Source organism: Stegodyphus dumicola, chromosome 6, assembly GCF_044657685.1.
Source record: "Stegodyphus dumicola isolate Sdum_Otavi_A_Nest chromosome 6, ASM4465768v1".
In the NCBI taxonomy this organism is placed as follows: Eukaryota; Metazoa; Arthropoda; class Arachnida; order Araneae; family Eresidae; genus Stegodyphus; species Stegodyphus dumicola.
In genome coordinates this window covers 220861298-220884174 of record NC_140773.1, presented here as the reverse complement: position 1 = coordinate 220884174, position 22877 = coordinate 220861298, and the positions used below count along the sequence as shown (strand labels likewise).

Below are 22877 nucleotides of genomic sequence, written 5' to 3'. Positions count from 1 at the left end.
GAAAAGATAATATTCAGATTAAAAGTGCAAAATAAATAAGGCATATTAGATACATTTAATTAAATTATTATATACATTAATACAAAAATTAATTATATGCATTACATTATTATTACATATATAAACTAATTATATTATATTGTTCATTTACATTAGGCTCCTCTATTTTTAAATCAGCATGAGTCTGCTTCTCCTTTTCTCTCAGAAGTAGTCCTGAAATAGATACCCCATCACTTCGCCGCTGCCGAACCACTCATACAAGACAGCATCAAGGTTTGCCGATTTTGCCTCATGTAAGGTCCCAATCACATTATGTTTTGGCTACTAGGGACCTTCACGTTGCAAGGGACAAATCTCAGAACCCGCACAAATCCAGGAAACACATGTAGCTAGGTTACCATTCTCACTTACTACAAAGATTTGAACACCAAACAGTAATTGATTATCACTCGAATTGGGATCAAGTGATCCTTCAGAAGCAGAATTTTCGTCTGATTGGTTGTCTCTACCCGGGGCACGAGAAATTTTCGGTGAGGTTTGAAAAAATCTCGTGTAGCCGCAACATTGCTTCCGTAGCTAGGTGGGACTTCGCTTCCAGTGGGGTTCTTTTTTCTAGGAATCCTCCCATTTAACCAGTGCTACCAGAATCTCATTTCTCAGAAAAGTCCCGTCTGGCAGGGACCGTAGCCATATGTGATAACCTCTTTAAGATTTCCGGTTTCAGATTCCGGTGTTAGAATCACTTTTGCTGTAAAATTTCAACAGCTTTTCTTTATTGTTCCATATATCATACCCAGTCTGTGTGGCAATTCTATACGATTCTGATATAAACAAAGCAGTAGCACCTGCCTCCATCTTTAGCAGAATTTCCACCTTTTTCATTACCATCAAAGCAACGTGTTTACATTTTTCAACGTTGCAAGCAGTAAAATCATAAATGCATTTCTTATCTGTCATTGTGTTGTAAAAGCGCTGAAATTTAAAATATTCTTAATTTATCCACAAAATATCCGGATTAAAAAACATTACTAAACAATCTCGTGAAATAACAAAACTCAGAAAGTACAACAATGTAAAGTGTGAATTTGAAAGAAGAGTTGGGTTAATCTTTGGATTATGGTAACTTAACGATTTTTTAGTGAAAATTTGGCAACCAACCCTGCTACAGCAACCTGCTAGTTTTTGTTTGGACGCCATTTTGTTTTCACGAAGGCAGGGTTTTTTTTTTTTTTTTTTTTTTTTTTTTACTCAACATTTTTTTCCAACAATCTGCTAATGCTAGAACTTTTATGGAACAAAAGTACTTAATCATGATGAAGATTAGGTGCGAAATTGGGACAAAGTACAGAATCGCCCACTGCTTGCCGCGTTTTTAAGAATTGCACATACACGGTATCATCCATGTACACGTCGACCTATTTTCACTTAAAAAAACATCCCAGAATTGCACAAAAATGGCACTGCGCACACTCTTGACTTTATCCATGTACACTGCTGAAGTCCTAGCTAGTAACCTTTATCGCCTTACCAAAATGTCGCCAAACTAGCTGTTACCATATTCCAAAGATTAGTCAAGAGTTGAGTAAATCATCTGCTTTTTTACTCGATCCAGACTGGAGAGAAAAAACTTTTATCATGACGCCAATAACTTGGTATTTCCATTATGACTCATTATTATTCAGTAATTATGACGTCATTATCCAGTATTTTTTCTTCGATATTTCGTACTCCATGTTGCGGTTTCGGAACCTATAAACTAAATGTTTATATTTTGAGAGGCAACACGGATTTCAGGAGTTGGTGAATTTTCAGTATTTGATTGTATCTGTAAAAGCTTTAACTGCATCATCAATAAGCACATCTATTGCCATTTCTTCGGTGAGCTCCACAAAAGATGAAAAGAGTTCTCAGTCTGCCCTATTAACACTCAATGGACAAGTCGAATCTGCTCTGCCTGTCTTGGTTTCCAAGCATTTTTTAGAAAAATTAAATAAACAAGTATGCATGGTTTAAAAGTGTAGTAATTTTATTAAATCAACATAATTTCTTATCATATTTTACAAAGTTATTTCTTAACATGTCTAGTATTTTTACTAGTGTGATATTTTGTAAAACATTCAATCTTGTGAAGTGAAACCTAAGAGACAGGACCAGATTTAGATTTGACGAAATCCTACGCTATTTGACATATGAGGCCCTTTATGAGAGATACGAGTCAATTTTTTTTATATGCGATATGGTACAATTTTTGCGGGTGGCTCCAAGAAAGTGAGGGCCCTAAGCTATAGCTTGCACAGCTTATACATAATTCCGTCACTCTTGACAGAACTTGCACACATATCTTGTTTCGCTTACAGTTTTCTGATTCCTTATTGCCTCCCATATCAGATATTTTATCTGCCAAATTTCTTCACAGATTTTCGCATCTTCCACAGAAACACTTTTGTGCTTCCCATTTCAAGGATTAAGAAATTACTTAAACATATTACCTAAAAAGCAAAACTGCACAGTAGAATCAACAGACAGATAGTACTATAACTAATAGCACTAAAAAAACACAATGTGCATAAAATGAAAAACTAACGCAGTGTACTGAAAATTCAGGCAAAAACGTCAGTCTACGTGGGCCAATCCTAGGAAGTCACAATGGAACAACATAAGTTACACGACTCATCTGTTAAACATTAAAAATATAAAACAAGGGTACCTTGTCGTGGGATTTACTCTGTTTCATGCAACAGATATAAAAATGATCACAACTGTAAGGAACATTTCCAACACTAAATGTGGAAGAAGAGATGGTGAACAGATGGCAAGATCAAGAGCATGAAATATCCTTGTAGACTCATAGATGTAGGTATCCTGTCCATTACTGAGGAGACAGAGGCAATGATCTTCAATCATTTGCTTAGTTTGACTGCCTCAAGGATTTGTATCCTTACTTCCCCAAAGTGGCCACTGAAGTCACCTATTATGATAAAAGATTGAAGCAGCTGCTCTTAGATAGGCTAAATCTTGATGAACAATGTGGTACCTTGGAGGAAGTAAATGGTAAAAACTGAAATCAAAGTCTGCGCTTTTATTTGAATTGTTAACAGATTGAAATCTTATCCCAGCCTCCCATTGAGGCTAATGTTTAAAGAAATCAAACTAGAGGGATAGTAGAGTCCTCAACTTCCACTGATGTGCTCACCCATCTGATTGCCTTTTCTAGTAAAAGAGTACCTATGAAGCTTAGCTTGTTGTATCAGCTGCAGCACAGCTTCTTGAATAGCCAAGCACATAGGATGATGCAAATCAATCATATCTGTGAGGCTAACAGGATTTTGGTGCAACAATTCCATGAAATGAGAGTGGCCATTATGTTTGATGTTTGCTCTTTCTTTTTTCTAATTTTCCCAGAAGTAGAATATTTAGGACGTCTGTAGGAACATTAGGTATTTTTGACGCCGGAGAGATGAAAAAACGCCTTCACCGGGAATCAAACCAAGGGCCTCTTGAATACACGACCAGCATGCAGATCACCACACCACAAACGCATGCCAAGGAGGCAGGAGAAATACCTTATAAACTCCCCCTTTTTAAAGGGTGACTGGGGTTTTTAGGGGACCCAATCACCAAATCCTGGGTGTGGAGAATCATCATCCACCACCCTTTTAGTTCGGGGGCCACTGTAGACACATTAGGTATTTTTGAGGCCAGAGAGATGAAAAATTAGCAACGCCTTCCCTGGGAATCAAACCTCGGACCTCTGGAATATGCGCCCAGCGTGCAGACCATCACACCACGAAGGCCTGCCAAGAAAAGGCAGGAGAAATACCTTATATGTCTAGTCCATCTTCCATGTCTATCTCAGAATCTAAACTATCTGAGCTTATTCTTCCAAAGAACCGCTACTTGGATTTCTGAGATGTTTTTAATTCTTAATTTTCTTTATTATTTGCAGTTTGGCTATCCTTTGTTTCTTTATTATATGGAATTTTAACTATAAAAAGTACTGATTTCTGCGCTTTGTTTTGAACTGGCTGTTTATTTGATATGCCTGCTATCATTTGTGTGCCTGCTGATTTAAAAGATTTTAATGCATTGCATAATTTTTTTCATGGCTGCATACCTGCTACTAATTTTCTTGCTTTTGCATGATATATTTTTAGTTACTTTTATTGTCTGCACCTCCTTTACTGATTTTCATTTATGGCATTATTGAGAGAAGGCTGTGGTACTTCTCTTTGAATTTTGCCCTTAGTGGATCAGCATTGCAATTATCAGTGCCATGACCTTCTGCAGAGCAACGTGTACATGTGATTTTGCCACAACAGGACATTTTACAGTAGTGATGGCACTGAAAGTATTGCAAAGGGTTTGGTCTTAGGGCAGTAGAAGTACCTGGCCTTAATGCTCTTTGGCAGATCAGGCGAACTAAAGGTCAAGATTACATGCTTTATATTTATCAACTGACCCATTTTGTGTATCTCGATCCACATAGCACAGCAGACATTTTGGTCAGGTAATTCAGACACAATTTCCTCTTCTGATTCTCATTCTAATGCAGATGACATCAATCTCTCAGACTGCACCTTGGCAATAATTGTTTTATGCTTGGACACATTTATGTTGACTTTTCCAAAGTTTTTTAATCCCAGCAAGGTTACTGAGGCAGTTTCATCAAGGAGGTCTCCAGATCACAATTGCTTGATATTCTTTTGGTTTTTCAGTTGATGACTGAATATATTTTCGTATTAGGAAAGGATAAATAAAGTTATTTAAGTTTTTAAGTCCATTGTAATTGTAATAATTGTATAATTGTAATAATACATTGTAATTGATTGTATAATTTTAATAACAAGAAAATTGTGTATTATAATAGCAAGAAAATTGTGTATTACAAGAAATACATTGTATCATGTATTACAAGAAAATACAGTGGACAACTTTCAGCATTACAATTTACAGCTGTTTTCAGTTTCTTAACTTGAAACATTTTCAATATTTGCTTGAGTTTTAGAATCCATATTTAAAAGGAATAAAAAATTCAAACCCTGCAGCCCCACTCACTGTGGAGTCTAACAACTGGATGCAGATTCCTGTCAGGAATAACTGGATTTATATGCAATCTGAAGCCCCATAAGCTTTCTCATAAGTAGGAACTTTTGAAATCACCAAACTACAGACCCTAGGACCAATGAACTGACAATACCTGGGGCAGCTAATTGCTTGCCATTCTAGTCTGAAGCAGAGGACGAAGCAGTGTGTTGGGGACAGCACCTTGCCCCTCAACTACTAGTATCTTCCTTTCCAGCCTTACAGTCACAAAGCACGGCAAACACATAGGCGGCTTTCTCTCGAAGATAGGAACAAAGGGATAACACAGCATCTCAGTACAAGCCCCAACATCCAAAAAGGAAAATTACAAATTGCATTAGACACACTCTCACATGCATCTTTACATAATCCTTAAAAGATACAGAGTAAAATATAAGATTTTCTTAGATTAATACATTTTGAACTGGCTTTCTATTTGATATGCCTGCTGATTAAAAAGATTTTAATGCATTGGCATAAGATAATTTTTCGTGGCTGTATATCTGCTATCAATTTTCTTGCTTCTGCATGATACATTTTTAGTTACCTTTAATGTCTGTACCTCCTTTACTGATTTTCATTTATGGCATTATTGAGAGAAGGCTGTGGTGCTCCCCTTTGAATTTTGCACTTAGTGGATTGGCATTGCAATTATCAGTGCCATGACCTTCTGCAGAGCAATGTGCCCATGTGATTTTGCCACAACAGGACATTTTACAGTAGTGATGGCACTGAAAGTATCACAAAGCGTTTGGTCTTAGAGTAGTACAAGTTACTTAATTTGAGAATAAATATCAGTTGCCACCAGAATACATCAGTTGAAGCATAACATATGTTGAATTCCATGTTCATAACTTTTTAAATGGCCATGGCCAGATTCAGAAGCGGTAATCTCTGATGCATTGGGGGGGGGGGGAAGGACCTTCCCCTTGTGTGCCTGTTCCCTCCCTCTCACCTACTGGATTGCATAGGCATCTCCCTGAGACAGCTGTCAGCCAAGCAGGATGACGTCAGTGATTTACTTGTGTGGCAAGGTCTCTTGGACTTGGTGTAGGCTTTCCTGCCCCAAGGGGATTAGCAACAACAACATAACTTTTTGACAGACTTGCGTTTCGCTATTTTCCATAATGAGACTTGTAATTTGTTATTCTTTAATTAGATGTAAGAATTTAAATTTGAAAAAAGGTGAGCTTTTTATTAATTTAAACTTTATTTTATCAATTATTACTGGTACATATATAACTTCTTAATTTTGAATAATAAGAAATAATAAAAATTATACTGAATTATTTTATTTAACAATTAACTCTTCTAAAATACTCACAATATGCATATTATGCTGCTGTAAAGTATCTTGCTGTATATCCCACTCTGTGGCAACTGCTACAGCTAAAGCTTCATTAGGTAGATGTAACGAATTTCCAAGAGGTGTTTTAAGTTTATATTTGTCAAGACAAATTTCAAATCCTCCTTAAACATAAAAAATAAATAAGAACAAAAAATCTAAAAATTTTTATAATTAATGAAGAATACTACTAAGATAACAAATTAGTTTTATTTACCATTTGACTCACAAACATGAGCCTTTTTGTAAAATCTTTTCCTTGGTGCTATAATTGAAATACAAAACAGAGATTAATTTCAAAATATATATTACATCAGATAAAAATATAAAAACCAAAATTCTAACTTAAATTTGCAGTAGTCCCTTAACTTTCTATTTTAACTTCCAGTTTATGTCCTAAAAATAATAAATGCTTAGAATAAACCTTTCCAAGCTGCATCATTTCAAAATTAATTGTTACCATATGATTCTTAGATAACACTAATGATGCAGAAACTTGCATAAGGTTTCAGCTAATAATGATTTCAAATTTGAGAACTAAAAATTAACCAGTCAAAATAAAACTAAATCATTCTGAATGGGAATTTTATCTTGTACACACTGAGCATATCTTTCTCTGCTTCTCCACCTAGTTAAATTGTTGTTACCACTTTCCTTATTGCAACATCTAGAAATGTAAAATTTATTCAAAAATGAAAAGACATTGGTACTTGGCATCAATTTATTAGTGATGCATCAAAAATGTCTGTAAACGAAAATAAAGAAATATTAGATTAGACTGTGACTGCACTGACTGTCACTGCTAATAATTATGCCATCAACATTCAAATTATTTCATACCTTAATTAAATATGATTATAAAAATAAGTCACATTAGTAACAACAAAAACTCAAGCTCTCATATTAATGTATTCTTTATTCTAAAAAATAATAACATGAAATTTGCAAAAAAGGAAATTATAATTTTCTGGATATAAAAAACCTAATAATAATCTTTAAGATTATTAATATCAAATAAAATTGGGTTAATCTTTGAATTATGGTAACTTGGCGATTTTTTGGCAAAAATCGACAACCAACCCTGCTACAGCAACCTGCTAGTTTTTGTTTAGACGCCATTTTGATTTTACGAAGTAAAGACATGGTTGTTTTTTTTTTTTTAAACCTCAACATTTTTTTTCCAACAATCTGCTAGCTGAATTACGCTTATGCTAGAACTTTTATGGAACAAAAGTGCTTAATCATGACGAAGATTAGGTGCGAAATTGGGAGAAAGTGCAGAATCGCCCACTGCTTGCCGCGTTTTTAAGAATTGCACATACTCGGTATCATCCATGTACATGTCGACCTATTTTCACTTAAAAAAAATATCCCAGAATTGCACAAAATGGCATTGCGCACACTCTTGACTTTATCCATGTACACTGCTAAAGTCATAGCTAGTAATCTTTATCGCCTTACCAAAATGTCGCCAAACTACCTGTTACCATATTCCAAAGATTAGCCTACAATTGCTTAATAATAATTGTTCCCCCTTTATAACTGTTTAATTCATCTTTATTAAACTTAGAACAACAAAACTCATTTTCATCATAGTATATAAAAAGAATAATAATATAGCCATTAACGGTACTTTTCCATTTCACTGGCGCAGGTGATAAAATTATCAAAGATGATACTACCAATGCCAAATGGAATATCCTCACTGGTAACCTTTTATTGCCTCATTTTCAAAACAAGGCACTGCCATTTCTTATTAATTACACCTTTTACCTAATAAGTCAAAAATGGATTAAAAAAAACCAATGAAAATTTGGAAATTGCCCAGAACAGAGGATAATCTGTCAGGTTCTTTCAAGCAATACGCATTTTGCCTAAAACTGCTACTTGTGATAATAACCATGAAATGAAATTGTGGCTCTAGTGTAGAACTAGTAAGTGCGAGAAATTTTGTTCAGTTTTGGTGATGAAACCTCATTTCTGGTTATCATGATAGTTTTAACTTAATTTAACTTCCTGATTTTTTTTTTTAAAGTGAAAATAAATCAATGTATACATGGATAGCGAGTTTGTGCAATTCTTTGGCTTTGTATAGCAGCCATCTTGAAATTGTGCCTTGCTGAAGACAATCTACTGGTCAAAAACAAATAATAATAATAATAATAATAATAAAAAACAAGGGGCACCCAATAGCAAACTTTTACTGAAATTGTATTTCAGAGATGAAATTCAGTGACACTGCAACCTTTCAACTTGTCGCAATAAGTGAAGTATCTAGAAAGGCACATGGTTCGAGTCATCGATACCGAGTTTCTTGAAGTATATAAGGTTTATTTATGGTTACAGCGAAGAATTAACTTCATTTAAATGGTGTGAAAAGCACTTAAAAATCAGTCATGGAACAATTGTGGACTGGAATATTCACATGCGCAAGGTTTGTGTGGATCCTTTGTTTAATGGCTACAGTGGAAAACAGAAGGACCCGGTTCTTCCTTTTTGTAATCTCAGTGCATTCCTCATCAAACCAATGATTATGTTTGCTTTCCCAATATTCCTGTAATGTATTCTCAGATGCTTCAACAATAATTTTCTTTGGATTTTGTCAAGCATTCTCAGCTGTTGGGGTTTATCACTTGTCGACAATTTATTCTGTAGTTCTGTACTATACTTCCCAATTATCTGTTTCCTTCAGTTGTTCAATATCAAGCTTTTTAGATTTTTGTTCTTTTCTTTTATTGTAAGATCTGTTGATCTTATAATGCAATTTCAAAATAATTAGAAAGTGGTCAGAACCCACATTAGGACCTCTGAATGTGCGTCCATCTATAAGACTACTTCTGTGTCTTAGGTCTATCGGTAAGTGATCTATTTGACTTTGAGTTTTTCCATCTCCAGGTGGCTTTACGCATATTTTTATGCTTGAATACTGTACTCCCAATCATCATATTTGGAGGGATGGCAAAGTTCATAAATCTAATACCATTCTCATTTGACTCCCTGTGTGGACTGTGGCTTCCCACAAACACACAGTATTATATAGCAAGAAAAAATTATAAAATGAAAAAAAAAAAAAAAAAAAAAAAAACTATTACTGAGAAGACAAAGAATCTATTTTCATATCATTCAATTCAACGAAATAAGTTCAGCAAAACTGTGCTTTAAAAATCATCATGTTAAGTCTTTTTGAAATCTCCTTTTTTTTTATCTACAGCTTTTCTTAAATTTACAAGTAATGCACACTGTTATAATTCTTTTTAAATGTTTAATAATTAAAACATTTTCAGTACTTTTTAATAAAAATTAGGAAAATCTCAAATGTGGTGATGCAAGATGCGGAATTTCAGGCACAGATTCTAGATGCACAACCTACTAAAACCAGGCGTTTTTTTGCATAGCCTTGCAATTTTCAGATTTCCTTTTGTATAGCAGCCATTTAACAATTTCAGAGGCATTTTTGTATATTTTAAGTTGGTTATTTTTCATATTTCTCCTCTGCTTTTGTAAAAGATGAATTTTTTACATTTTAATTTGATTTTTTAACATTGTTTTTCTTCTCTTTGGTAAGTTCACTTATTTGTATATTGTTTTAATCATTTAAATTTTCTGTTTACATTTCACACTTTAAACTTAACAAACACACAAGGGGTTTCTTCTTCAAAAGCATTTTATCAGCATGGTGCTTCTGCTGTATCTCTTCCGAATTTAATACGTTTTATATGGAAATTTATTACACGTTAATTATGTAACGTGGTTGATTAACTAAGATAATCGTGTTTGCTGGGTAAGATGGGTCATTCTCAGGGAAAGGAATACTTGCTGCAAAATTCCACATAAAATTATGAAATCATATCATTTAGTTGCTAGAAACTAAGACTAAAAGAACGACCAGTTGAAAGGAGCTTCAACTTTGTCACAGTTCGTAGGCCTTTATGGAACCGGATTGCAGGGGGGGGGGGAAATGCAAAACAGAAATCTGAAAACATCTTGGGCAACATATACCATAACAAATTTCTAACATTTTCTGTTTCATAATTAAATTTCCCAGAATGCATTTATTTACATTATTATTGACTACTGCTCAGCTTTTTGCATATTTTACCATAAAAAATCAGAACAAATATTAATTTCTGTATGTTACCTGCAAAATTCCTACTAAGTAAATGAAAAGAGAATTTTCTTTGGTTAAAGAAAAATCTGTCAAATCTACTTCGTACAATTATTGACATAATTAAAATAAAATTTAAACAACGAAATAGAAAGTGTTGAAAGTAACTATATTCGCATTACTTGAAACAGAGACACATAGATAACTGAGCATGAGTAAAAAGACTGAACCAAAGTTAGTATACTAAACATAAATTCGAACTCACGAATTGCCACGTCTTTCTGCACAAAAGGCGATGTTGGAATGAAAATTTTTCTTCAAAAATTAACGTAAGTTTATGCCTTTATATGTTATTTTGACATTTTTAGTTATTTGTTTGATTATTAAGAGTGGCGGAAAATTCAGAGAACCACCCCGAGCACTGACCTGCCCAGAGCGAAACGATGGAAGAAAAATATTTCTAAAACTTCGGGCCACTGGGCTCTTAAATATTTAGAACATTCACATTTCTAAAGCTATATCTAAAGCTCTAGAGATTAACATTTCTAGAGCTTTAGATGCCTTGCGCTATACATTACGTCATTTTCATGGAAGCCTTAAGCTGCCTGAAGACTCGTTCCTTCTCAGTAAAGTCAAATGGATCCAATCTCGTAGTAGTTGAGGATCACAGAATGGTTTGCTTTTTAAAGGCTGTAGACGATACCGGTTTTTTTTAAACGGGTTTTTTTTTACTGGTTTTTTTTGTTCGCGCATCCTGTGACCGCAGTCTCCTGGATCTACAATTTTTGCAGGTGGAGGAAAATGAAACAGTTATGAAATTAGTAAGCAATTTTTCGATGAGAACTCAGGCTTATGTTGAAAGAATTGGCAGGCATTTGTCAACAAACCACCTTAACGCCTACATTATATAGATACAAGATATATTCCTTTTTGTGAAAAAAACCCTACTGGGAAAATAACATGGAAAAAAAAATGAGAGAAAAGCAGACATCACTTCTCCCAATCAGTTATTGTATACCGTATCGTATGCTGTATTAAGTTAGAATTCTAACCTCCTAGGTATAGCTAAACTGAATAATTTTTAACTCTGAAGGAAATTCATAATTAAATAAGATTTTATTTATTCGAGTTTTGTAGCTTCAGAAGAGGCTTTTAAAAGTAAAAAAAAATTTTTTTTGGAATGCTTGTATTCAGAAACTAGTGAATCCGGTTTCGCTTTTCTTTTCATCCTCGAAGTCAAAAGACGCCGTGGTGTGGCGCTCTTGGGGAGTTTCTGCTTTCCATAAAATAATCATAAAAGCTTCTGCTTGCGACTGCAACCGGCTAACGTCGAATTGGTGAGCTAAACAGATGTCATGTGAAATTGTGAACATAGTAATGATGTTTCCCCGCTCTTGTCGGATTAGCTGATGAAAAATTCGGATCCGATCTTATTGGTGTCGCTTAGTTGGAAATATTTTTGCTTTCCTTATAGTTTCAATTCTTGATAGTACTCTATTAAGCCCAAATTGTTTATACTTACTATAGAACCATCTAAAAATGGCGGACGCCGGATTGTATTATGATACGAACGATCCCGAATTAAAGTACCTAGTTGTCGATCGAAATCTTATCAACGATCCCACTGCTCAAGCAGAATGGACCGCGAAAAAGTTAGTTTGGATACCGCATGAAGTACATGGATTTGTTGCAGCTAGTGTCAAAAGGGAGAAACCTGATGAACTGGAAGTTGAAATCGTAGAAACTAATAAGAGGTGTGTCGTTGCTAAAGATGATGTTCAAAAAATGAATCCTCCACGGTTTGCCAAAGTGGAAGATATGGCTGAATTGACTTGCTTAAATGAAGCATCGGTATTACACAACTTAAAGGACCGTTACTTTTCTGGTCTTATTTATGTAAGTCTTTATACATATTTACATAGCATTTACTGATCTGACATTCACATGTTATAGCATTTGTTTATCTATTACATATTTTTCATTTTATGGTGTTCTAATATAAATAAGTATTTATTTTGCCAGTTACATATTCTTCAACTTGCATTCATAAAAGATTTGAGTTTGGCACGAAATATTCTACTTTAGTATCACTGAAATATGCCAAAGTGAAAATAGATATTTCGCATATAGAAGTAATCTTTTAAAGGCGTTATTTGAATTGTTGTGATTGAGGTCTCTGTTATGGATAAAAAATTCAGAACTTGAAGAGGGCCGTAGGGAAGTGTTTAAATTTGTCCATGTACACATCAATCTATTTTTATTTTTTAAAAAATCAGGAGGCTAAAGCAAAGTTACACTATCATGGTAACCAGAAATACGATTTCATCGCCAAAATTTTACAAAAAATTGTCACTAATTGAAGGGGCACCCAATTCTACACGAGAGCCTGCTATTTTCTCATAAATTACAAAAATTTGCACGAAAATTCAGGAAAATTTTGTGAATCTTTAAACTCGGTAAAAAGCACATATGTGAAATTACCTGATCGCGAAAAAGTATATACCCTTTCCAAGGATGAACATTTCCACGTATAAAATAAATAAAATATCCTAAAACTTTTACCTCTTAAATTATCTATTATATTATAAACATCACCAACAAATTTATACCGCAAACATTAAAAATAGTTACAAATACTTAGTGTCAAATATTTAAATTATTTCCGTACATGTTTACTTCAACTGAAACGTATACAAAATTGCTACAAACATAAAATTCACAAAATAACTATCATTTAATTAAAATATCACGAAACCATGTACACGTCGACTTATTTTTGCTTATAAAAACATCCCAGAATTGCACAAAAATGGCATTGCGCACACTCTTCACTATATCCATGTACACTTTTTTTTTTGTCATAAATTAGAAAAATTTCACGAAAATGCATGAAAATTTTGTGAATCTTTAAATCCGGTAAAAAGAACATATATGAAATTACCTGATCTCGAAAAAGTATATACCCTTTCCAAGGATGAACATTTCCACGTATAAAATAAATAAAATATCCAAAAACTTTTAACTCTAAATTATCTATTATATTATAAACGTCACCAACGAATTTATACCCCAAACATTAAAAAGGGTTACAAATACTTAGTGTCAAATATTTAAATTATTTCCATGCACGTTTACTTCAACTGAAACGTATACCAAATTGCTACAAACATAAAATTCACAAAATAACTATCATTTAATTAAAATATAACTAAACCATGTACACGTCGACTTATTTTTACTTAAAAAAAAAATCCCAGAATTGCACAAAAATGGCATTGCGCACACTCTTCACTATATCCATGTACACTGCTTTTTTCTCATAAATTAGAAAAATTTCACGAAAATGCATGAAAATACTCGACGTATACTACTCAAATGTACTCCAAAATACTACAAACATATAACTCACAAAATCACGATCATTAAATTAAAATATAATTAAATTAAAAAACACTACTTAAAATATAAATAAGCACATACATTAAATTAATGAAAATTAGATTACAATCCTAATTACTTTAAACTAAATCATTGCTAATAACAATTTTCCAATAATACCATATTAATTTATTTACCCCTTACATTTAGAACAATGCATAAAAATAATATCCTCAAATGTTAAAAAATACTAACTTACATAATCTTCTTCAGAATCTTCATTACGTGGCACGCATACTTCCCTACAGAAAGAGTTCCAATCGGCTGCAGTACTACTGCTAATTTCTAAATCTGAAATCCAGTAGTCAACTGGCAGTCTATTCACCCAGTAATAAGAAATTAATAAAATTTCACCCATACTCAAACTACTTTCACCAAACCACGTACCCTTCCTTACACTACGTTTCACAAAATGTCCATTTTCACCAGATTTCTTGTACCGCCATTCAAACTTATCTGTAATATCCTTCCTTTCACACAATCTCATTTCATTCCCACATTTTGGACATTCATGCTTATCTGCAATTAAACCTACACTCATACACCATTCAACCAATTCTTTTGAATAATCAGATAAACGCATTAAAAATTTAGAATTCACTTTAGATAGCGCCATGCAATCCGAAAATTAATCAACACTATTTCACACAACACACAATGAAGCTTAATACAAAATAATATAGTACTACAGATATTTTTCCAAATTTTACCCCCTTTTCCGATTAAAGAACTGTAATTCGTCCATTAATGTCACATGACATCTCATGATCTCTCATTTCCCTCACACAAAATAATGCGTAATCGGAACTGAGTACTTCTCACATTATTACCAAAGTCCTAGGTAGTAACCTTTATAGCCTCCAAAATGTCGCCAAACTACCTGTTACCATATTCCAAAGATCAGCCAAAAATTGGATTTTTGTCAATTTTCTTTGACTTTTTAAGTGAAAATAGGTCAATGTGTACATGGATAAAGTCAAGGGAGTGCGCAATGCCATTTTTGTGCAATTCTTTAATGTTTTTTGAAGTGAAAAAAGGTCAATGTGTACATGGATACCGAGTATGTGCAATTCTTAAAAACGCGCCAAGCAGTGGGCGATTCTGCACTTTCACCGAATCACTGATTATGTGGTGATGTTCTAAAATTACGAATTTTTCTTGCACATCTTATTGTCTGTCTAGCCAAGAAATAGCCATTCTGATAAGACATGTATACTGGCTCATGAGCATACGGCTCAGTCGGTATACAGGTCTTAGAGTTAACTTTTATTATGGAGATTTTTTAATACTTAGTGTTTATATTAACTTAAATTTTCAGCTGCTATATTTTTTTTTCTTTTATCTTTTTTAACTAATTAAAAGTCTTCCTTGCTTATGATCTTTTGTAAAATGACCACTTATAAATTCATGCAATAAATAAGTAATGTAAAATTTATAGTATTGTCATGGAAAAGTTGAAGTTATAATCAGTACTATTTAATTTTTTTTTAATGCTCACTATAATAGAAACTGTGGGTAGAGTAGACTTTAAGGTACCCTTTGTATTATGGCGAAGTTGTTTGATTTACTGCCAAGTTGTTGTTTCATTTATGGTAGCCTGAGTAGTTCAATATTATGGAAACCCTATTGTGATGTAATCGGGTGCATGATTCTGGGAAATTGCGAATCATGGGATGTGTTGTAAGCGTTTTTGTGGTGTGTGTTGGTTTGATTCTTTAGACGGTAGAATGGCCGAGTGTAGTAAGATTAATTTGAAGTTTCTGTACGATTTGGAGCGAAAGGGAAAATAGCTTTAATTGACTGGTGTGTAAATGAAGGTTTACTTAGTAGCCATTATAAGTGTCCTGTATGTAGGAAAGATATGCGTCTAGTCGAACGTAAAAACTGTTTAGATGGATTTGAATGGGTTTGTAGGAAGAAAGGTTCAGATGGTCACTGTGTGAAGCATTCGATCAGAAAGAGTACCTGGTTTGAAAAAAAATCATTTGAGTATGATTGATATTTTGATTTTTACATGGATCTGGGTGTACGAAGCGAATTCGAAAATCGTGGTAAGTGAATTTCCTTTTGGTAGTGCTTAAATGTATAACATGTTTTTCCTTTTTTATGTTATTTTATTGTTTGGTTTAAAATGTATTTTATTGAGATTATGTATTTTTGTTTGCCTCTATTGTAGAATTTGGTGCTCTTTTGACTTTGTAAGTGAAAATATTTCGATGTGTACATGGACAAAGTAAAGGGAGTGTGCAATGCAAGTTTGTGCAATTCTGGGATTTTTTTTTTAAAGTGAAAATAGGTCGACGTGTACATGGATAAAGTTAAAAGAGTGCGCAGTGCCATTTTTGTGCAATTCGGGGATTTTTTTTAAAGTGAAAATAGGTCGACGTGTACATGGATAAAGTCAAAGGACAGCGCAATGCCATTTTTGTGAAATTCGGGGTTTTTTTTTAAGTAAAAATAAGTCGATGTGTACATGGATACCGAGTTTGCAATTGTTTGTCTGGTAAAAGTTTACAATCGGGTGCCCCTTGTTTCTTGGCGATTCTTTTTTGACGCCAAGATCGGTGCCAGGAAGGCACAATTTCAAGATGGCCGCTACACAAAACCAAAATAAGAAGTTAAAGAATTGCACAAAGTCTGTCAGAAAAAAAAAAAAAAAAAAAAAAGTCAAAACAAATAATAATCACTGCTAATCCTCAAAGTAATCACCATTGACATTCAGTGCCATTTGTCAACGAGTGGCTAGCTGTGCATTGCCATCGCGGTAAAACTTTGGAGTCTTAGACGCAAAGAAGTACGTGAGGGTCTTTTCAAGGTCTGGCTGGTTGTTGAAGAATTTCTCTCGAAGATAGTTGTTCAGAGAATGGAAAAGGTGGTAGTTTGTTGGTGCGAGGTGCGGGGAGTATAGTGGGTGAGGTAGTGTCTCCCAGCACAGTCGTTGCATGTTGTCCCTGGCCTCCCGTCTACATGTTTTCACATTGTCGTGGAGGAGGAGTACATCCTTACAACTGACCAATGCTGGCTTTTTTTGTATCAGTACCTGATGCGCACTTTCCAACTGCTGTGAGTAGAGGCCTGCTATGATGGTTTGGCCCACTGGCAGGACCTTATAGCACACCACTTGGCAACTAGTCTGCCAGATACAGAGTATTATCTTGCGTAGGTAGAGAGAAAGAAGGTCTCGCAGTGTGAGGTACAGGGTCCCGTGGTGATAACCAATGTCTGGAATGCCTGGGTGTGTCATACTTAACCCATTTTTCATCGCTGTTGAGTACTCGAACAAATTTGTATGCATTGTGGTGCCAAGTAATGGCAAACGGGCAGCGATATGCAGTTGCTTGTTTGTATCGGACAGTGAGTGGGGTACCCACTTGTTCAGCTTATGTGCCTTTCCTATGCGGTGCAAATGGAGTCTGATCGTATTATCAGATACCTGGAAGTATCCAGCAAGCTCACCAAATGTTTAGCTACTGTCACTGTATAGCTGCTCTCAGGGTCTCATCTTCCATCGCTTGTGGCCGACCGCTGTGTATTGCATCACTAAGAGACATATCCCCTGACCTGAATTTCTGGAACCATTGCCTAGCGGTTTGTTCATTAAGGCATCATCACCAAAAGCCTGACAAATTTGGCACCTTGATTTTGCTGCTTACAGGCAGGCTCACTTTATAATAGCAAACAACTCAGAACAAACAATCAGTTGCTGTGTAAGTTATGTTTGAAGTACCGATGCAACATGCTTTTATACTCTTGATCAATGTCCAGACTCCCATTCTAACCACTTCATTGCCAGGTTTGGTGACTATTTTTATGTTGGGGTTCACTCTTTCAATCTCATATCAGAAATGGGAAGAACTTTTTTAATTACCTTGTACTTAAATATTTTTTCTTAAACTTTAATTAGTACTATACTTATAAATAAACAGTTTATTATCTTTAAAATCTGATAATAATTTGATAGCATAATTTTTTTATGTTATTCGAAATTACAGCTGTGTATGTAACTTTTGAAAAGAAATGTATATCTTACTTCATAATATTTTTCTAGTAGTTGCAGTAACAGTATGTGTATTGAGGAAAAGGTATTTAGGTTTTCTAGCTTCATAATATGAAGGTACTGTGTTGTTTTCATTCAGATGAGCAATAACATCTATACATGTAATGTTATTATTTGAAATTAACCTGTTATGTATAATTTTAGGACTTTACGGTAATTTCTTGCTTCTGTTTCCTCACCAGAATGCAAATTAGTTAGTATTTAAACTGATGTTTTTGGATTATAAGACAGTTTATTTCTGTATTTCACAGGCACGTTGTGTTAGTTCCTGCTAGCTCATATGAGTTTGTAATTATTCGATTTAGCATTATCATTGCTGACTTTTGAATTTGTTGTACTGATAAGTTATTGTACCAGTCTAGGTGTAAATTTAATTGTTTTGTCTTTGACTGCTAGGCACGTTTTAAATCGAAATTTACTGTTCCTTTAGTTGTGTTACCACGAGGTGTGGTTAATATTATTAGCACAAAACTGTGCATTCATGTTCTAAATTCTGTTTAATGAAAAAGGTTATTAAAGCCTTTTCATGTCGTGCAGTTGTTCTAGAGACCGTGATAATTCGCTTCATGTCTGATGGGATTAATAATTCCTGATTAAGATAACCCTATATATACTTTATTATTACGCACAGTTTGTATCGCACTTAAATGAATAAATACACTGTCAGACATTTTTCCACAGGAATTTCCAGAATTTCTTAATATTCTGACTAAGAATTTGAAAACTGATGTGCATCAATTTGGTTTAGGATTTTATTTGAAGTCACTATGTATTGACAACCAATATGTGTCTTTTATTTTTTATATTATCACATATTTTCTGACATTTTCGTTACATGAATCTGTCAGCTTAATGACTTTACAAATTTTCAAGACTGTTTAATTTTTTTTTTTTTTTTTTTTAGTTACCAAAATCATTTTAAAAATTATGTGGCATGATCATTTCTAATTATTGTTTTAACTGCCTATCTGCAGAATATTACCAGCTTATTTTTTTTACTTATTTCTGAATGTGTAGATTCATGTATATGTTTTTTTTCGGAAAAAAATGAAGAGTTAAGGTTGGAAGATTTTCCTGGTAATGGGGTTATTATATCTAGCTATGCGTGACCCTATAAGAAATATTTCCGAGGAATGAGTTTCTCTCATCACTACTTTGAATGGGAGTATTCTAGCGGAAACATTCTCGCATGACGATGTGTTGCGGGTATGTTCCTGGGACATCTTACAAGACCAGGGAAAATGTTTTACCTGTAGCTCTCTCTCACATATGATTTTGCCAAAGAACTGGTTTTCTCACAAGTCAACCAATCAGATATCGAGGAAGCAAAGATTTGCGGAAATACTTTTTTCGATGAGCAGCCGCATGTTGCCAACTGGTCTGATAGCAGTTTAAGAGATCAGTTTTTCCAATTTGATTAAGCTCTAAGTATTAAAAAAATGCTTATTGTTATTGCACGGATACTTACAAAACTACAATATCTACCTATTACAGTTTGTTTTAGTTAAAGTTTTATTTACTCTCTACCAATTTATTACGTGGAGAGTTTCTTCAAGTATAAGTTAAAACATTATTAAAATACTTAGGCATCTAAATTTACTTTGACTGCATAATTTTTTAATGATTTCTTCCCAAAATCGAGTGTTTATTAAATAACGAACAAAAATTCACTCCTCTATAAAAATACTCTTTATTAGGTGAAAACAGTTCTTCCCCCTTTTTTTTTCCATATCAAAATGCTCTAGATTGCCATTTCATTTTATGTTAGTTCTGAAGTAATTAAAATTTATTGTATTTTTCTCTAAATTATTGGAAAATACTTCGAGGTAGATGCTGCTTTGTTGGGGGGTGCAAAATATTATATCCATAAATAACTATTTCTTACAGACCAGGAGCCTATCGAAGTATTTAAAATTTTTAAAGTAGAGCTAGAATAAGTGGGAAGATCAGATATTTAAGAGGCAGTCTTGATGTAAGTTAATATAATTTTGTAGCTGCATGAAATTATCGATTTTGTGAAATTTTCTGTTAAAATCATGAAAAAGTGTAAGGACTCTAAGAAGGTGTTGACACAACGTCGATAAAAATCAATTTGAGGCAATCTAAAACTCTGTAATGGACCTACTCTGATATGCACCCTCAATTCGCCAAACATTTTTGGCGAGAAACTTGATGCTGCCATATTATTATCTAAATTTTTTGTCTATATTTCGAACTTTCAGCCTAAAATGTCTCCAAAAACACGGTTTTCGCAAATGCAAAAACTACGTTTTGAACACACAATTTAAGCTAAAAATCTGAAACAAAAAATTTAGATAGCAAAAAAGTAAAGTTTCTAACTGAAAATATTTGCCAAGAATCCATGTACACAGCGATATGTTTTAACTTAAAAAAAAAATCTACGAATGGCACAATCTAGGCAATAAACGAATCTACGAACTATGCACATCTCGCTTTAATAAATTAACTTAACAATAAATTTCAAAGAATACCATGCACACAGCATCCTGTTTAAACTTAAAAAAAACATCTACGAATTGCACAATTTAGGCAACGAACGAATCTATGAACTATGCAAACCTCGCTTTAATAAATTAACAAAACAACAATAAATTTCAAAGAATACCATATACACAGCATTCTGTTTCAACTTTAAAAAAAATCTAATTGCACAATCTAGACACTAGCACTAATTCAACAAAATAAACAAAATTCCAAACAAATTAAAAAAAACAATAACAGAAATTCATACTAAAAAATCAATGAACATAACATTCTACAAAATAAGAATAAGAATAAAATAAAACGCACTTACCATGAATTAATGCTTTTTCGAAGAGCAGAAATACCAATTTCATACCGCCTTTAATATGCCACCACGTAATCGCTATCTAGAAAATTCATACTATGGTTCACAAATAATCACAAATCCCTATTTCTGTCATGCACAGCCACTAAAAATAATCTCCCTGACCCTCTTTCCACACCTCCAAATACCCACTGTCCCTCAACAGGATGGCCACAATATTTCCTTTTGCCAAACTTCAATTCAACAACTTCCACCATTTTATCTTCTTTTCCCCCTATCTTCTGAGACACAGATGCGAACCAATGAACCAAACGAGCATGACGCAAACCAACGAGCTCCAGCGAAAGATTTCTCAACGTCAACAGGGTTGCCATACAACACGCAATCGCACCAAAAACCAGCGCAGAACACATATCGCCACATTTGGTGAAATTAGGCCGTATATCAGAGTTGTACCTCTGCAATTTCTTAATCTTGGAAGTAATGATTTTGATGCCTTCTAAATGATCATATGAATTCGTGGTTTGAAAATATGACCAATTGCGTAACGTAGTATTGGCAAGAAAATGGCTCAAAAACTCTATTTCTACCGTTATTTTTAAATTCAAATGTAAGCATAAATAAAGATTTATAGGTATATAATGTCTATTGTTGTAAAATTTGTTTTAATATGTAAATTATGTATTCTGTCACTTTAAAGAGAAGTGAATCATTTGCTATTGTTCTGGCTAAAAGTTTAAAATGTTAAACATAATAAACATTTTTCCTCTTTAGAAGAATGGTAAACATAATGAACATGTTTCCTCTTTAGAAGACGTTCTTTGTATGCGCACCACAATGTCGTTCAGTTTCTTTAACATATGGTTGGACTCTTTTCAGGAAGTCTGTAATCTGGGATAGATTACGTGATTACCCTTTGGAGTCATCTTCTTCTTTGAATTCTCTCTCTGTAGATATGGCATCATTTCTCATATTCACTGTTTCGGTGGTTGTGTTGATCCTTTCCCTGGCAAGCTGTTGAACGCGACTGCACACACGGTACAGCTTAGAGGAAAAAGATGTGTCTAGCAGTTGTCCGAGGAGCAGGTCATATGGTAGACTAAAATCACAGTCAAAAATCAGTTGTGATAGAGAAAACCCTGTGTTCTCATGAACACCATTCCTGTAGACTAGCAGGAATAATTGCAGCTTTTGGTTATAGTCCTGCTGGCACTGGGATACAAATAAAGATGGTCTAAGATTGTTCAATTGAATCTTACCATGCCTTCCGACCACAGATGTAACAGTGTTTTTTTAGTCTTCTCCATTTCAGGAATTCTACAAAGCCCTTTAAATGTGGAATATTGGAAGTTTGTTCCATGTTTAGAATGAATAAGAAGAGGCATTCCAAATCCACTCCACTAGGACTTCTGCAATGGTTGAAGTTTCTTGCCATTTATTAAAGTAGTTCATGGTAACTAAGTTGTAATTATTACCCTTAGTTGTACGAGGTCAAGGCCATAGAATCTCCAAAACAATCTTCTTGAATGGCCTCCCAGATTATAGCGCTGTAATTTTTCTGTTGTACATATTTAGGGATCGTTTCGAATTCTGCATGCATCGCATGATTTGCACCACTTTCCTACATCTGCTTTGGTTTTGTCCAAAAACAAACATTCATGAACTAACTTCGTAGCAGGTCTTCATTGCACCAAAATGACCTCCAGTAGGGTTACTGTGAGCTCTGACAGAATAGTAGGCACTTGAGATCTCAGTAAGATAGCTACTATTTGAAACTCTTTCCATCATCTGCATCCCATTTGCAATAGAGAACTTTAGCTGGAGGGTGAAGAGAATTCCTCAAAGCCATTACTGAATGGTGCCATTTCTTGCCAGCTGACTTTCTGGTTCATTGTTTTCATTAACTCAAATAATGGCCTCAATTCAGGATCTTCCATTTGGGTCTTTTTCAGTACTTTGCTGTTTCAGAGATGAGCGTGTGAAGCTAAAGAATTTGTATTAATTTGACATTGGGGACTTCAAAGCCATATTTTTAACTCGT

The 22877-nt window shown here is 34.1% G+C and overlaps 2 protein-coding genes across 8 annotated transcripts in view; one reads left to right on the top strand and one right to left on the bottom strand.

Annotated features, from left to right (window-relative positions):
* The window catches only part of l(2)k14505 (ATP synthase mitochondrial F1 complex assembly factor 2 homolog l(2)k14505), a 63736-nt gene extending 52976 nt beyond the window's left edge, over positions 1–10760 (bottom strand). For 3 of the 6 annotated variants that reach the window (XM_085819557.1, XM_085819560.1, XM_085819559.1), the window contains exons 1-3: positions 10566–10704; positions 6645–6692; positions 6407–6552 (exon numbers count right to left, since the gene is read on the bottom strand). In XM_085819557.1, the coding sequence (XP_085675683.1) occupies positions 6407–6552; positions 6645–6692; positions 10566–10653 (282 nt within the window). In that variant the 5' untranslated portion in view covers positions 10654–10704. The other 3 variants (XM_085819561.1, XM_085819562.1, XM_085819558.1) reach the window with 3 other exon arrangements.
* A 1081-nt stretch (positions 10761–11841) lies between these two features.
* The window catches only part of LOC118201055 (myosin heavy chain, non-muscle-like), a 195019-nt gene continuing 183983 nt past the window's right edge, over positions 11842–22877 (top strand). For both annotated transcript variants that reach the window (XM_085819553.1, XM_085819552.1), the window contains exon 1: positions 11842–12428. In XM_085819553.1, the coding sequence (XP_085675679.1) occupies positions 12072–12428 (357 nt within the window). In that variant the 5' untranslated portion in view covers positions 11842–12071. The remainder of the gene's footprint in view (positions 12429–22877) is intronic.